We start from the raw sequence: 17677 nt of genomic DNA, 5'->3' as shown, positions 1-17677 counted from the left end.
ACGGTTCCAATGAATTAAAGGAAATGATTTAATAGGAGATAAACCCTTAACCCGACAGGTAAACACTTTACACGATATTTAAACACATAATAAGTACAGATTTACTTTTTACTAATTAAGATAAATGATTTGACTATAAAAACTCAATATTATATTAATTATGTATATAAATGTTTTTCTTTGACGCAAATTGTCAACAGATTTTTTCAGGATAACTATAATAAGTGATTGTCTGGAACAGAAATCTTCTTAAGGACATTATAATTTCTGTATGTAACAATCTACTTATCCTATAAATATTAAGTTCGGGCTAAACTCTTGCTAACTCTTTTCTAGATAATAACTAAAACTTCAACACTGAGGTTTTATATTAACATATCTTGTTTAAAAACACGATATCATTATGAATACTTCCTGGTAGTCTTTTCCATAAGTATAATTAAAAAACTTTTCAAATTAAACCTGTTCAAGATGAGTTATATTTTTCTTTTTATATTTCTATTTAAAGATTATTTTATTCTATACAGACAAAGAATATTCCTAACTTTATTAAATTATTTATATGTATACCTTTTTAGGTTTTTACTTAAACATTACTAGCTTACAATCACTCAACAAGCCATAGATATATACATAAATAGGTTGTATTTAGAATTTCGCCATTAAATTTCTCTATTAATCCGACTACCTCATTCCTCATTCGATCGCTGAAGTATGAATACGAATGAATGTAACTGACATAGTCGAACAGATTTACTAGTTAAAGTGGCAGTAGACAGGCCACACAACGCGCAGAGCATATGTTTGCTGGAGCCTTAAGATTCTGGAGTAGAGACCATGAACCGGCAAGCGCGGGGAAGAGCGTCGACCATGGTGGACGTACGCTGCTTTCAACTGGTCTTATAGGAAATCTATGGAGAAGATCACGTCAATGATTATAGCGTTCATTTAAGGTTTCATATGGCTGGCCACTAATTCAATTAGTCTGAATTCGAATCCTCGTTCGAATTAAAACTCGATGATTCGAATTCCAAATTCAAATTCGGACGCTGCCAGTAATGCTACCGTCGTCTTTAGATTTGTGCTAACTTTGAGGAGCGACTACGTGCACGGGTGATAGTTTCCAACCACCCACTGATCGCCTATAATTATAATTATTAATTTAAGGTTTTATATTTAATGTGAGGTTACAACTATATTCTATTAAAAAAATAAAACAGACATTTTCGAAAAATTATTTTAAATTTTGAATCACTATCAATGACAGTTTGTCATTACAAACATATTGATCAGATCCTAATTTTATTGACAAAAAAATTGATTTTAGTTCGTTTTAGTGTTTTTTTTTTTTAATATTTATAATACTTTTTTATTATGCAGTCAGTCGTGACTTATGAAAAACCATTGCCGCATTTAAGCTTACCCGACTGGGATGCGCGGCTGTACGGATTACAGGTAACGTATTTTTATCCGGAACTAATCTCTTGATCTTCTTAAATATGCAACTAAGCAGGGCTTTGCTTTCTACATCTTACCTATTAAATAAATTTACATTGTGATAACATGAAGGTTTTTGAGGAGCCTTCTTTTTGTTTTCTTAGCAATTTTTCATGTTATTTTATAATTGTTTGCAATAATAGAAAACTTATGATAATATAGTCAAAAAAAACTTTTTCAAATTTGATATTACTGTATATTAAAATAAATTATTGTTTGCTATCTATCTTCATAGACTCTCTCGGAAGTTAGAGGTATGTCACATTTCAGTAGAGACAAATATATTAATGTATATTTGCATATTTACAAACATATTTCATAGTGATCACTTCATTCAGGCTTTAAAGCAACAATTGAGCTATTTATTCACGCCTCTAAGGCTTTCACACTTGTAACCAGTCAACCTTTATATAATAGTTTTTGGTTGATTTTTTGAATTCGCAACTCTATAGATTTTTTGATGTCATAAACAAATGCGGTTTGCCAGGTATTTCCAAACTCACCAGATTTAAGGAGGTAAAGTGCCATAGTCGTTTATATTAGACCTCTTTCCTTTTGTAAATTCAACCATAGGAGATTTAAACCAATATCCGAAATTATCACTTTAACCCTAGGACATAGAAGTTTGGCACATAAATTTCCAATAGGACCGGTTGAAAGACGCTGGCATAGTGTCTATCGACGACCTTAGCTAGGTCATCCATTCATCTTATGGGTGAGTCCGAAGAAGCTGTAAAAGCCTAAACGACTGACAGCATTCAGCACTAATCGAGTATAGCCAGCCTAGCCTTAGCCAGCTAGTTACCGGTCCGTGATCATCACTCCTGAAACTTAAGATGTCACCGGCCATCTGTTCTACGCGATATGTGTCCTGCCCTTTGCGTCTTTAATTTGCAAATCTGTTATGCTTCACCGGTTATTTTGGTTCGTCTTCAGATCCCTGCGATTGAATGACGTAGTCGCATTAACGTGGAAATTTTGTGGACAAATCCCGAGCACAGCCCTATATATGGCCCTTTGAGTGTTTAAGTGAGAACTTAAAAAGTTTTAAACATACTTAACTATTTTAATCTCGTAGAGAAATTCCAAGTATTAACTTGTCAATCATTGCTCGTTTATCGTCAGTTATCTTTTCAAAAAGATTTGCAGGGGCTGTGGACATTTGTTTAAATTTTTTTCGCGTACTTTATAAACTATTTAGCTTGCGACAATGACATTCATCTTTAATAGATTTCCAGTTATAACACTGTCAGCAAAAAAAGTAAAAAAAAAAAACATTCCAAAAAAAACAATATGTCAACCATGGTAAAGGTACAGCTTTACCGAGACATAATTATTGCCAGTTTTCCCTTCTGTATTAAACATCAGTATTGCGCAATTTCACTGGAATATTACAGAGGTCAGTTCGTGTATCCTTAATACAACCTGCTTAGCTTATCTTGAGATAGTCGTATTTGCATTTTAGGAACGAGTACATTAAATTTTCCTGCTTATTTTTAAATAAAAGTGTGTTAACCTCTGTTCTGATAATGTGCATATTACCAAAGTTCATTTTAAAATTTATATTTAAATAAGAAAGGACCAATATCTAGCCACTTCCGCACATGCAGTGGTTGTCGTGCATGAAAGTGCACCGCCCGCCAGCCCGCTGATAAATGCGCATGCGGCTAACAAAGCTAATTACATAACTACCACCGCTAAATCACTCAACACGTGTTTCACCCTTCCACGGGGCATCCTCAGGAGCTGCTACACAGATTAGTGCTAAACACCGATCACTCGGTGTTGAGTGGGTTTGCGGTGGCGGTTGTGTAGTTGGCATTGTCTGTCGCATGCGCGTTTACGAGCGGGCTGGCGGGCGGTGCACTTTCATGCACGACAACCACTGCATGTGCGGAAGTGGCTAGATATTTGTCCTTTCTTATTTAGGATGGACTTCCGCAATGTAACGCCTGAATCCATTAAATATTTATATTTAAATGACCGAACCAACAGGCGTTAGTGAAAAATACGAGTACACAAATTGAAACTTAATAAATAAAAAGAATTTATTTGGAAAACTTGTGTTTATTGTAATGATTTTTGACGGTCGCCCTTCGTAGAACATCAACGTTACTAAAAATAAAAATTTTATTAGATGTAACCTATTTCAGAGTGATCATTTTATACAGGTTGATAACTTTATACAGGGTGATTGAAAATAAATGTAAAAGCTTTGAAACTTTTTGCTGACAAATCAAATATACTCCCCTTTAAGCTTTCATATTATACACAACCGTTATAATAATTCGTGTAATATTGTAATATTGTCGTACAAGTAGCATTTGAAAGGTGCATACATGGCTTTGAGATGCAAATTCAAAAAGCACTGGTTGGTTGCCACTCTATCTAGAGTTAATATTTGAATATGTTGTCTACTAATTGTTCGTTGTTGATAGCAGATTTGATTTACAAATCTAGTTTATAGTTGAAGCGATAAACATCTGTTTGACGTGTTCCTGTTCAGTAATATGTCATCTGTTGACGTATAGCTTACGTAATGCATATTGTAAACCTCATTTAAGATTTATATCTCATAGCTCTAATGCCATCGATGCTGATGGTAGTAAAATTATTGTGTATCTATAATATTAACATCGAACTATATTACTAACTTTCATGTATTCTTTCATGTATTAGTATTAAACTTTTATGTATCATGTATATGTACTTATATGTATAAAAATTACACTGACATTTTATTGTTATGTAAATGCATCCATCCTTAAATTGTTTTGAGAAACTAGTAAGATAAGAAATGCATTTTTTGTTTTAACTTTTTCGGAAAATACACTTTATTTATATAATAGTTAAAAAAATTTAGTTTGAGATTCCAAAATAAAGTATACGTTACAAAATTTGTAAATCAAATTAAAGTAGATTTTTCAAATAGAATTATCGAAATAAATTCTTTATGTAGATTGTTACAAAACTAATTTAAAAGTTTGTTTCGCCACATTACGTTATTTGGGTCAACGTGATATTCTACTAAAATCTTCTTTTGCGTACAATAATACTAAGGGTAGTTTTTTAATTTAATTTCTTTCGAACTGTATTTTTCCTACGGACAAACATGCTTTTTATTCAAACCGAGAACCGTTGTAAATATTCATTTTGGTTAAGTTTTGTTTTTAGTTACAAAGTTGAAACGATCCCATTGGCATTCATACTACGTCGTTACGAATCGTCCCCGGTATATTTCGAAAACTTTCACAGTAATAGCTTTTCTCTTGTATAATTTTCTATTTGACAATAGTTTTTTTTTTATAAATAAACCGCGGTACCACAGACAGTGGAATTTACCAATACATTTTTTGCACCAACAAGAAGCCGTTATGATAAATGAGAATAAATAAAACCGAAAAATTGGAATGTGCCCAAAAGAAATGCTGCAGTATTCCTAAAAGTAATGTGTATAACAGCTTGCAACGATGATTATTTTGTGTGCAATGTTGTCATATTTGTTTCTTTTATAACAACTACGAAATATTTTTATTTTAATTACAGCAACTTTGTAAAAAGAGTGTTATTCATAAAAATTAATCCAAATCGGATTATACAAATATAAGGTTATAGATGTAAAATCTTTGAGTGAATATACAGCGCGTTTGACTACGAAAAGCTTTTTGCACTTTTTCTATTTTAAAGCACACCTACTTCCAGTCACCCTGTATGAAGTGACCACTCCAAAATATGTTACATAAATTTATGTTTTTTTAAAATGCGACAGGCTTTTTTTCTCACTTAATTTCTCACTGTGCAGCTTTTTACCCTAAACTTTAACAAAAGCAAGTTTGCTAAAGCTTACTGCATTCCACCACTTTGTAATTCTCATCTCAGTTGCGATTATGATGGTTGTTATATGGATAGAATAAATAAATAAAACAATTCGTACTAATGAAATAAACTCATGTATGAAGATGATGGTTTTTAGTCCATTATATTTTTATATGCATAACATTATTCGCAAGCCAAACTAGACTATGATATTATGCCCCGTATAAATGCTAGAAAAACCTCTGGAGCGTGTGTTTTGCAATGCACTGTTTGAACGTCAAAGCTAAATTTTCCCCTGGAAATCAAATCAAATTATTCCGGGTTGGTTAATTTTGAGATATTTTTATTTAGATATTTTAACTTTTCATAATAAGTTCACTAATATAATTAAACTGCCTTAAAATTCTACGTGCTTTCTATAAATTCGTTTGCACTAGTTCCGGAATTTATCTAGGTATTCGCCTACGACAACTGTAATTTGCTACCTGAAATTAAGTTTTGGTATGTCAAAGGCTCAACTTTGTGAAACAACTTATCTGATAAAACTTATTTTAATTTTATAGAAACACGCAAATAAATGTAACGCTGCAGGGATGGAATAATAAAAAAAACACAAGTGTCAAAAGTCCTTTAATTTATCTAGTGAATCTTTATAAATACTACAGAAATTTTTACGCTATGTTTACCTAATCGCCATTACATAACTCTCACATAAAACCCAAAGTTAACGTATGTATAATATAAAGCTTCTGGTTCACTAAATTTCCAAGAACCGAGCTGCTGGTGTTGTTAAAATTTCTGCGCCTTTTCAATTTATTTATGTATTCATATTATACTTTTAGGATAAACTAAGGTGACCACTTGTATACATCATGTGAAGAATGCCAGGACATTCTAATTTAATAGAAAATAGAATCAGATTGAACTTTCCTTTAGTGGCATCCTTAAATTTAAAGCGAAAAAAACGTGCCCTGAGAAAAACAGTGTCCAGATTTAACATTATCATCGTCATATCAGCCGATAGAAGTGCACTGCAAGATATAGGCCTCCCTCTAGAATCACCACTATAATTGGTCTTGCGATGTCTCTCCGGTAAAATTACTCTACCGTCTCGTGATCGCCTCTCGACAACCTTCTAGTACTAACAACCCTCCATTGCAACGAGCAATTCTTCGAGTTACGCTGGTAAAGTCGGATCGTCTGCAAAAGAAATGAGGAGATTTCTGATTTGACCTCGCGAAAGCGCGCGAAGCTCTAAGCTTTCCTTTGTTCTCTGGGTGACCTGGAGCTCCCTTATAAGTCCAATCGTAATAAACCACTTGTCAGATCTGTATGTCATCACCGACAATACACACTGGTCAAAGATCTTTGTTTGTAGAGTAAACGAAATATGTATTTACTTTTTTTTATAAACTAATAACTACTTTTACAGGTTACCTCAGACACACGACGAGCAGATGCTTTTGATCTTCGTCACAGCTCCCGACAACTTCGTAACGAAACTAGAATTAAGACCGATTGGGAAATCTACCATAATAATAATCGGCTTCGAGCGAGGTAAATTTAGTACCCGGCATCTGATTTGGCATGTTAGGAATATGTCTTTTAAAAATATAATCATGGCACTTTGCGATGAAGAACTCTATAAAACCAAGCACAGCTGATTTTTGTCATAAGTCTTACTCTTCTACTCAATGTGCCAAACAATATGACAGGCAATTGAATTTATCTTTATATCATTGGCGTTAAGGACTCTGTTTATTTAAATTCTACCTATTCTTACTCATACGGTCTTAAATGTGTTTAAATAGTTTTAAGTGTAATCCATATGGAATTATTGCATTTAAATATAGATCTATTACAAAAAGCCTCTTTGACGAAGGGAAGGTTATTATCGTAGCTTTAATGATTTTAAATTGTAAACTAACGCCTAGTCTTGATACCTAAGTTACTGTGCTTTTAAAAGTTTTGTCAATTTTCCGTTCTGGCGAGTAATGCTTTGATGTTTCACCGCTTTTATGCTTTGGATGATACGATTTCTCCGTAAATTGGGTTTGTACCGATTTTATGATAAACACTAAATGAATAAATGAAATAACTAAAAATTTTGTTAACTCTCTTCGTGATATTAAGAGCTCAATTCTATAGGTGGTATAAGTATAGAAGAGATATTGCGCAGGATTTTGAAAAAAATATTTTAAAATGCGTTATTAGGTTTCTACATTACATAGGTGTGACAATTGTAAAGCTTTCGAGTTTATCAATATACGATGAAAACTTTGTTGTGAGCAACAGACGATAAAAATATAAATAAGTAGTCCTTTTTTAAAATAAAGTAATGTTTTAATCTTTCGTGTACAATCAATTTAAGGCTGTGTGTAGATCCACGAATACTTTAACCAAAGGTTTATTCACTTTGAACATCACTAATATTCTATCACTAATATTTCGATTTAACCGTTGAAACCCGAAAGCCATTTTCTATTCTTCGCAATGCTATTTTGCACACGATTTTTGATTAGCTGTGGTCATGATATCAGGACGTGGTCTTTGCTACTTCAGTCTTCCACCGTATTTCTCAGCAAAGCATTGCACGAAATAATTTAGGAGCAATTTCGTGAGAGCGTTTATTTGACGCTGTTTTAAGAGTAGAAGATTATTCCAAAAAAGAACAAAACAAGACTTAATTTACCTTTTTAAAAATATCTGTTTTTAAACTTAGTATATTAAATAATATCTAAATTTATATATGGTTGCGGTTATGTATGTGTGAAATAATTAATTCTGTAGCTAGCTGCTCCGAAAGATGTCAAACATTAACAAATTTAAAACAATTAGTGTAAGGACATAGCGTGTTTAATGCTTTTTGATACACAATATTGTTATTTCTGTATTGTAGTGCGTAAATGAGTAGTGTTGATATTTTTCAAATTCTGAATCAACGGAAATACGATTGATCATGTTAAAAACATCTTTTCAGACGATAAGACGTCTACTGCAAGGCCCGCCCCCAAAATTTGCCAGGGTGAACGAACTTAGGCTGCTCGCATCCAGTGACTCCACGCGACCTTAACTACGTCATTGGCCCTCCTAGTACTCCTCCGCCGTGGTTACCACGTCGAGAACCTTTTTACTCCCAACGGTTTCAAGAGCGATGTGCCCCACCATCTACATCGGTGATCTTGGTTCTGCGAATCTCCTCATTCAGATCATCTGATTTGATCTCGCAGCGAAGCTCCGAGCATAACTCTCTCCCTTACTCTCTCGTAATGTTATGAAGCCCGTCGTAAGCGACCACGTCTCGAATCTGTACATAATTACAGGCAAGACAGATTGGTTAAAGACTTTCGTCTTCAAACATAACATTCAAAACATGGATTTTTAAAAATTGATGCCACGAAAATACTCAACGACCTCTCTTTGCGATTTTTCCATCGATATTGCAAATGCAATTTACACTAGAATTTGTAATATTTTCAGTCAGAACATTTGACAAAATTGTAAGAAATTTATATAACATAGGTTATGGCGTGAACAAGATAAATACAAATCTATTACATTTTTGTTACAAATAGGATTATAGATATGAAAATGTTATACGGCTACATTTTGCATTAGGAATATTTTAAGACGTCATAATTAATTATTATAGTTTGTTAATTTAAATGTTTCACTTCGACGATTCTAGAATGACGGAATTATTTTTTTTTGCGAGAAACAAAGCTTATCCATCAATATTAAAGTTACAAAAGTACCATTATCTTTTCTTCACAATAATGTAGACTACTCGTATTTATATTTTTTCGATATTTTTTGTTCAATTGAAGCCAGAAAGAAAGCCTATAAATTTAATTATTACTTTCGCAGAGTTTATGAAATCGAACAATGGAAGTCGACTCTCCAAGAACTGTTAGATCGTCTCGACCGAGAAATGAATGCTTTGAAAGAAGAAAAAGCTTCGACTGAAAGAGAGCTGGAACAACTCAATTTACCTCTGTTAATATGCTCCGAGTGCCTATCCAATAGGGATGGCAGGAGAAGCACGGAGTTAACTTATGATCTAGCAGACTCCGAGTTAAAAAAGGTAATTTGTGTCTATTTTTTTAGTAATGAAATTTAAACAGTTTCCCATAAATCAACGCCAGGCTAAAGTCTTGTTTAAAAAAATTAAATTTACTGACCTTCACAGTACACGCATTTTCTTCAGCATTTCGTATTCTTTTTATTACTATGAACAAAAATCATGATTTCTAATTTTTTTCTCATCTTGCTGTGAATAACACTTCTGTAAATGACAGACAAAAAATCATATAACAGGGGCATAATTTTAAAAGAACTTAACGCCTTTTTCCAAGCACATATTTGAAAAAAAAAATCCTTCCTGGTCAAACTTTAAGTGACCGATATGGAAAAAAAACTGAAATATTTGTGTCTAGAATTGGCCACTACCTGTCCTATAACGAAGTTCGGCATGACCTTGATTTATGAGATAACCTATATATATTCATTTCAGCTTAAGCACATTCATTGTTATAAAATATCTACTATATAATCTATAAAACCTCCGGCTTAATTTATTTGCCTTTTGTTTATTAATAAATTGATAGCAAATTATATTATAGTTAGAGCATCATCAATTAATCTGTTTCACTAGGCAAATTCTTATAAAAAAATAAGTTACATTCACTGAAATAACTAACCGACAATAACCATAACGAAGTTACTTAGCTAGATGAGAATTGTTACCTAAATCCGACTTTACTAACAGTAAATAACAATTATTCATCTAGATCCGTCCCAATGATTAAACGGAAGAAGTTCATGGAGTTATTATTTCTTATAAATATCTTTTTTTCAACGACTACTTCTTTACACATCTGTTTATTTTTAGTATATGTGCAATCAATTATTCGCCATGTATATAAATACTCCGGAATTGTAAAATAGGTCTAATAATTCAAATACATAATCGTATACGTCATAGCGAAATAGAGTCAAGCTTTTTCTTAAATATGAAATTATTGCTATAAACAACCATATATGTAATTGAGATATAGCTAACAAAGTAAAACAAATATGTTAAAGTGAGCTATAACTTACACACTACACTTATATAATACTATAGACGTTGATGTTTTAGCCCATAAGCCCCCACTGTAAGACATAGGCTACTCCCAAAGATCTATAGGTATATGTGGGGATATAACTCGTTTGTGAGCAATGACAATCCTATATAATTAATGCACAAATTGTGAATTATAAAAGATTGTAATCCGGGAATCGAACTAGCGACTTACGGTAGCGAGTCTCAATCCCCTACCACTGGGCTATCCCTGCCCGCATACTTACACGGCTACATGCCTAGGATAATTAAAATGGTTTTACTTTAAAATATTAGATAAATATAAATTTAGAATTTATTTTAATAATTTTATGTCTATATCGATTTATTGACAATGTGGCAGGAATATAAAAGTATCTTTAGACGCGCCGTTTTCCGGCTTTGAACAGACAATAGTTAGATAACAAAAGATGAATCTTGCACCTACTTTGTTTCCATAGTACATTGTCAAATATATTCTGTCGAATGTTTATTGATATGCCGTCAACATCATTTCCTGCAAGGAAAACGACGAAATCTAGTGCCGGCCTTAGACTTTTTTAGATTTAAATCTTAATGTCCTATTGTTTCCGATACAATATTTAACTTGACGCAAATTGATCTTCGTTGTTTAAGACTTTAATAAGTGTTCGTTGTAAATTGTAATGTTTTATGAAACTCGTATTTATTTCCTCAGGAACTATGCGTCACGGAAAGTAATAAGAAATTATTAACGGATCGTTGCCAATCGGCTTGGGAGAAAATTAATAAGCTTGAGGTAGTCAAATTTAAATTGCAATTGGACTTAAACGATAAGAATGAAGCTTTACAAATTGACAAGGACATGTTGAATTTGGATAAGGTCTGCGCGAATATTACTTATAAGACCGACCCCTTGAAAACACCTAAAAGGTACGTTTAACCAATAAAATAACCAAAAGTTTATTTCATAGCCTATTATAATTTTATACTCGGGATTTCCCTACGAAATTGAATCTGGAATAAGGAGATCCATAGATGAACGAAAGTGACCAAATTGGCAAGTTGAAGTGGCAGTGACCAAGCCATACAGCTCATAGAACAGATGGTAACTGAGGCTTTAAAGTTCTGGAGTGAAGACTACCGATCGGCGCAGCATAAGACATCCAACCACAAGAACAAACAACCTTATTAAGGAAGACGCTGAGACGTCTGTGTCCTGCAATGAACATCTTACGGCTGAATTAGTGATGACAATGCCTACAAAATTCATATGAATTAATTAACTAAATATCCAATCAAAAGGCATTATGATATTTTGGAACTTTGATGGTAGACGTGGCGTGGGTATACCCTCATTAGGTGGATCAACGAGATAGTTATGGTCGCATGCAGTCGCTGGATGTGGGAGCAACATAGGACCGGACATCGTAGCGATCTTTGAGGGAGATACATACTCAGCAGTGGGCGTTCATCGGCTGAAAAGAAGAAAGTCTTTGACCTTTATAATCGCTTTTGAGAATTATAACCACTTTCTATGCATATCTTCCTTTCTTATTTACAATCGTTCATATTTAAATTTCTTCTGTGTTGTCTTACTATGTAATAACAGAAAAAAGATTAACGATCTTTGAACAACCTTGTAAACCATAATTATTCGCGCGGTTGTTACTATCGATATTTTACGACTTTAAATTTCAAAAATTTGCTGCAATAGGGGGTCTTTTTCGAATAATGATATTGTTTCAAAGATATTACTTAGTTCAAATAGTTATAATTAATAATTATTATCATCTTAAAACCGATAACATCTCAACCTTTTAAAATAATTTTTTTAATAGACATTTTTTGCTTTTAAAACTTCGCACGCAATTTTTTTATGTTTTAACTAGTATTTTTGGCATTCTTTTTAAGTTATATTGTATACGCCAATAAAAGAACAAAAGTTGACTCCATATTAGAATCCACTCCATATTAGGTAGTGTATTAAAATATGATAATATTTTAAAGGATGATAACATACGAGCAATGGCTTGATAAATGTGAAGCCACAAAGAAGATGGCCGAGGACAGCCTGCAGGATACCTTGAGCCTTCGAGAGTCCCTTTTCGTCGCTCGCGAACGTGCTAGAAATGCATTACGTGCACAAACTGACGTCACCAACTACATGATGCGTAAACGTATATACGACACACAGAGGGCGAGGAATGAACTGGAGTGGCAAAAGATGAAGGTGAGTTTTGTACCATTAATCTAATCTATCTAATTAAATCAAAAAGTATATAATTAAATAGGAAGGAACGGAAAAGAGCAGGGCAAAAAAGCAAAACATGCTAGGATATTATAATAATTCTAGCATATCATTAAACTTAGATATTACTTATTGTATACAGACGAAATGTGGAAAGTAAGCAAAAGAATGAACAAACTTAAGATGAATGTATGTAGATTGCGGAAACAAAATAAGATGTGAAAAAATTATCAAACGAAGAAAAATGACCCTGCTCTTTCACAAGATAGGGGAACAAAAAAAATAAAAAAAAACGTAGTAAAAAAATGTTAATAAAAACCGTAAGTCTAGAAGCGATGCCATACAAAATTTCACCTGAAAATAATTTTCGTTCTTGATTGTTAGTTATCAAAGTTTACAACAGTATTTTCCAATAGAAAATGCTCGAGCTTGACACCAAGTCTTTTAGAAGTTCTTTAGTACTTGGCCAGAGAAATAAAACATCAAGTTTCTTGGTGCGGAGCAAGTTTTAGGAATTGCAATCGCATTGTCTCGAAACTCATGAAAGATATCTATTATTCTCCAAAGAGATTCCGAACTTTTGAATATATTTTGAACTGATTTGTAAATGATTGATATTTTATTTTATTTACACGACCACCATCATTTCTTATTAATGGTACGATTGCAAATTATAATGTAATAATATTAATCAACCAATTAATGATTACGGTGTCTTGGAAATTGTCAAAATCTGTCTTGAGCGACAGCCTGAGCTCAAAATCTCTTGATGGCCCTTTTAGTGATATTCCACCACGCAAGACCTCCCAATCCTGTCAAATATGTCACACAACTCTAACCAATGCCTTGAGTTTTATATTTGTAACTACAAAAAGATTTAGATTAGATACCTTTCGTGCATTAATGTCATCCTCGGTGAAGCTTTAAATGCCTCAACAAAAGACGACCCTAGAAAAAATCCATGACTAAATTGTTAATGTTTTGTCATAATAACAAATGCTTTCTAATATTATATAATACATACATTGTCTTTTGTCTTAAATGACACGGATGCTTCATCCTGTTTTTATATTATATGACAAGTATTTTAATGTACTCTATGGTTTCTATGAGAAAACGAGTGGGTTTTTCATTATTTGTTTTTGCAATTTTTATATTTTTTCTGTTTGCTAATACCTTCCTCGTACCATAAATAATTTATGAAATCAAATTTCGATTTGGTCAAAGTAATCACGAGTTTTAAGCTAAGAAACACATTTTTTAAATCACAGAACGTAATTTTGTTTTAATATTATATATGTTATAGATGGAAGAGAACATGGACAAATTAGCCGCAGAGTTGAAAATTATGGGCGAGCAATTTGCCGATAAAGTGAACGCTTTAAAGGTAGCGGAAACACGTCTAGAGACACGAGGCTACAGACCCGGTATTGAACTTGCTTCCGACGAAGCGGATCTGGGATTGAAAGAAGAAGTTCGCAGTCTCAAAGAAACTATTCGTCAGCTACAGGAAAAACTGGATTGTGCCAAGTAAGTTTGAAAGCGACTACTTTTGTTTTTCATTGAAATAGTTATCATTATTGTTTGAAAAACAAGCACGATGTTTACTTTCTATCTCAGGCAAAAAGCTGTATTATTAAACAATTAATAATAATTTATTTACTTGTTTATATAACAATTTATTTTGATTTATAATCAAAATTGGTTTAGTTTTCAATCTTAGAATTACATCAATGTGATTCTATTTTCGAAAAGAAACATTTCGCTCATAAAAAAATCAGTGACAGTAAGTTTAGAAAAAAACCAAGCTGCTAAGATTAATAAAGATAATAAAAGAAATCCTAAAAATATTCATCAGCATTGTAAATAGAATATTTCGAGAAGTTATAACAAAGCACCGCGTTGCTTGAGATTTATGTTAGCGGATGAATATAAAGCACCTTAATACCTTTGTTAAATCCTTGCCTTCACTCTTTAAAATCACAAAAGATCCGCTTTTGTAATTTTGCAATTCAAAAGCTGGCAATTTGTGATGCATTAATTAATTTAAGCAACAATACCTCACTATACAGAGGGCTATCTATTCTTAATGCCCTAAACGTTTTATTCACTTTGGGTGTAAAAATAGCAGTGAAATTAAGTTTTTTGGTGGATTTATTATTATCAAACACAACAGTAAACAAGGTACTGACAAAACTTCTATCTAGCTACCTTATTTTCTTAGCCATAATTAGATCTCATTCCTTCTCTACTATTTTTATGTGAATCACATAAACTCGCAAATAAAATACGCATTCAAAAATGTCATTTTAATGATCGCTTTCATACGTTATGAGAAGAATGGCAGTTATGAGAGCTTTTCCTATAATGGCATCCGTAAAAAAACTCTTTACTGTGCATGCTAGAAAATATATACATAATTGCATAATAGTAAACACAAAAGCACCATGGTCTTATCAAACAACGCAATTTCTTGCAGATTACCATAGTAATAAAACAGTAGTGATAAATAATGAGTAGTTATCATGTAAATATAGACAAACACACATATTTAAAAACATACACACATATATACACATGTATATAATTTACATTTACTGTGTTATACATACTCGTAATTATAAATAAAATATTAAATATAACAACAAACCAATTTTGATCGCACTTGCCTCAGAAAGCATAAAGGAATTTAATTCGAGGATTAACAATCAATGGTCTAATAAATATTTCTTAACCATTAAAAAAAATAGTGAGTGCTAAGTTACTATCTATATTCAGCGGTAACCTATTCCAGTATCAAACGGCATGTATGATATTGTTTAACAAGAAGAGCCGACGTCAATATTTTTATGGTCTCTGAGAAAATCCTTAATACAGTCGTAAAGAAATTTTTTCCTAAATTTTATTACCACTTAAACAACTCCTACACGCTCTAGTATGATTGTATAAAAACATTAAATTTATTACGTGACAGTAGATACATTACACGGGAGGAGTTTATTATAATATAAAAGTTAATACTAACATGTGTACTCACACTTGCTTACAAGAGCTACTAAGTTTAAAAACCTAGAAAAACATATTTCAAGCATATTTTTTTTTTGTAGTACTAACGTCATTTACATAGACACTTTTTATACATTTGTTGAACAAAACATAGAACAAATTATTATCTATATGTCGACTACATACCGTATTTTTTTCTATATTAAGATTTTGTATGAGTTCATAATAATTGATAAACAAATACGAACTGACTCTGTAATTGTAAACATGAAAAGGTATCAATATATTTATAAATTGCAGGGCGACATACAACGCATTAGAAGCAACTTCAATAAAGATTACCCTGGACTTAAACGACAAAGAACATTCCCTCGAAACGGACACACGGGCGCTCGAAATGCGATCCGCCTTAGAGCCCAAGAGACCGCAAGGCACTGATAAAAATTTGGTACTAGCTCGCATAACCGACGAACTGCCTAAGCCGGAAACGTAAAATGAATAATATAACATTGAACGACGACATTCTTAACAACCAATCTAATTCCTTGGCTTTGTTTCATTAACTTTGCGTAGGGCTTAAAATTATAAATCAAATGTTTGCACCAACTTTTAATTAAATTTTGATGGGATTTATTCAAATTTTAGCGGTTTTGTTGAGATTTTCAGTTTCCTTGTTTTTTTTTATGTGCAAATTAAATATTATTTTCTACACACTTTTGTACTTTCAATAGAGATTCTACATTTATCTACAGGAATAATCAATCATGCCGAGAACATGTCAGCCAAGTAAGTTCTCTAATAGTAATGTGTCACTATAAAAGCACTATTACGTGACATCTTTAGCGCAAACTTTTTTTAAACGTTCCAAATTATTTTTAATAGTTGTAAAGCTATAAAGAGTGAATGTGTATCTCTTTTGTTGTCAATATATGGCACACTATCCAAAAATCAATGGTTTCAGAAATAATAGATAACATAATGACAAGGTAACAAACTTCGGATTACTAAATTAAATTAATTATTTATTACCGTCCCTACAGACTGTCCTGCTGGAAATTATCGCACGTGTAACAATAGTTTCAGAGTATTAACTTAATACAGGGGTAATTGGAAATAGGTATTAAAGCCTTAAAGACATAAGCCGACAAAGGAGGTCACCAACTTCTTTCAGTCTTTATATTTTAACCAATCACCCTCAATTTTTTAAACATTGAGACCTAACAAGAATTTAACTTAACCAGAATTTAACTTACCAGAATTTAACTTAACCAAAGATAATAGTTTAACATGTGTTCGTTCGTTTGACAGTGATAATACACTGCGATTTTGATTTGATATATTTTTGCCAGTCAATTTTATTCATCATCATCGTCATGCCAGGCAGAAGCCCCTCAAGGCGTAGCTCCCCTTTTAATCTACAAGATGATTGCAGGTGCGCTATCCGCATCCCGGGTCTTTTGCGATCTTGACTACGTAAATGAACAATAAGGTTTAATAAATGCAACATTTTCTTACCTTTCAAGTGCACTATGATGTTATTTATAGCAATTTTTATTTACCGGTAGCTCGCTCGATAGATGTCTTTAGTTAAAATCAATTTGTATCTAAATAAATGTTAGAAAAGTTTATACTCAGTTTTCTGGTGCGTAAGTTGTGAAGCGTGTGAAGAACATGGTTTCAAGGTGACATTAACTTACGACCTACCAACAAATACTTGACGACAGATGTTTGTATGTTTAGAAGCTTTAAAGGAGTCAATGTACAGCTCATTTGCTTATAATTAATGTATGGTATAACTTTCCAAAATATCAGCAGTTCCAGAGATTCAAAGCTTTGTTCTCATTTCTCTAAAGCATTTTTACATCTATAACTGATTTACTTGTATTTAGCGATCTAACAAATGCAATCCGCACAAGATACAATTTTTTCAAACATCCTTCAGCAATATGTTAGAAAATTTATAAAGGAATAAACGAAATCGGTAAAGTCGATTTACAATTTTAACGTGGCCAAAGAAAATATTCATT

The 17677-nt window shown here is 32.5% G+C and overlaps 1 protein-coding gene across 1 annotated transcript; it reads left to right on the top strand.

Annotated features, from left to right (window-relative positions):
* The first annotated feature begins 1374 nt into the window (after positions 1 to 1374).
* On the top strand, positions 1375 to 16220 carry LOC137925974 (tektin-2-like). Its single transcript, XM_068769484.1, has 7 exons — positions 1375 to 1455; positions 6746 to 6870; positions 9181 to 9397; positions 11112 to 11326; positions 12404 to 12626; positions 13951 to 14174; positions 15951 to 16220. Exons 1-7 carry the CDS (start codon positions 1375 to 1377, stop codon positions 16141 to 16143), a joined length of 1278 nt encoding a protein of 425 aa, XP_068625585.1. The 3' UTR covers positions 16144 to 16220.
* The last annotated feature ends 1457 nt before the right edge of the window (positions 16221 to 17677 follow it).

Source organism: Battus philenor, unplaced genomic scaffold, assembly GCF_028537555.1.
Source record: "Battus philenor isolate CCGP_79_NKW_IND1 unplaced genomic scaffold, ilBatPhil1.0.hap1 SCAF_10, whole genome shotgun sequence".
NCBI lineage: Eukaryota > Metazoa > Arthropoda > Insecta > Lepidoptera > Papilionidae > Battus > Battus philenor.
The sequence above is the reverse complement of the archived record's forward strand: the minus strand, read 5'-3'. Positions and strand labels throughout refer to the sequence as shown.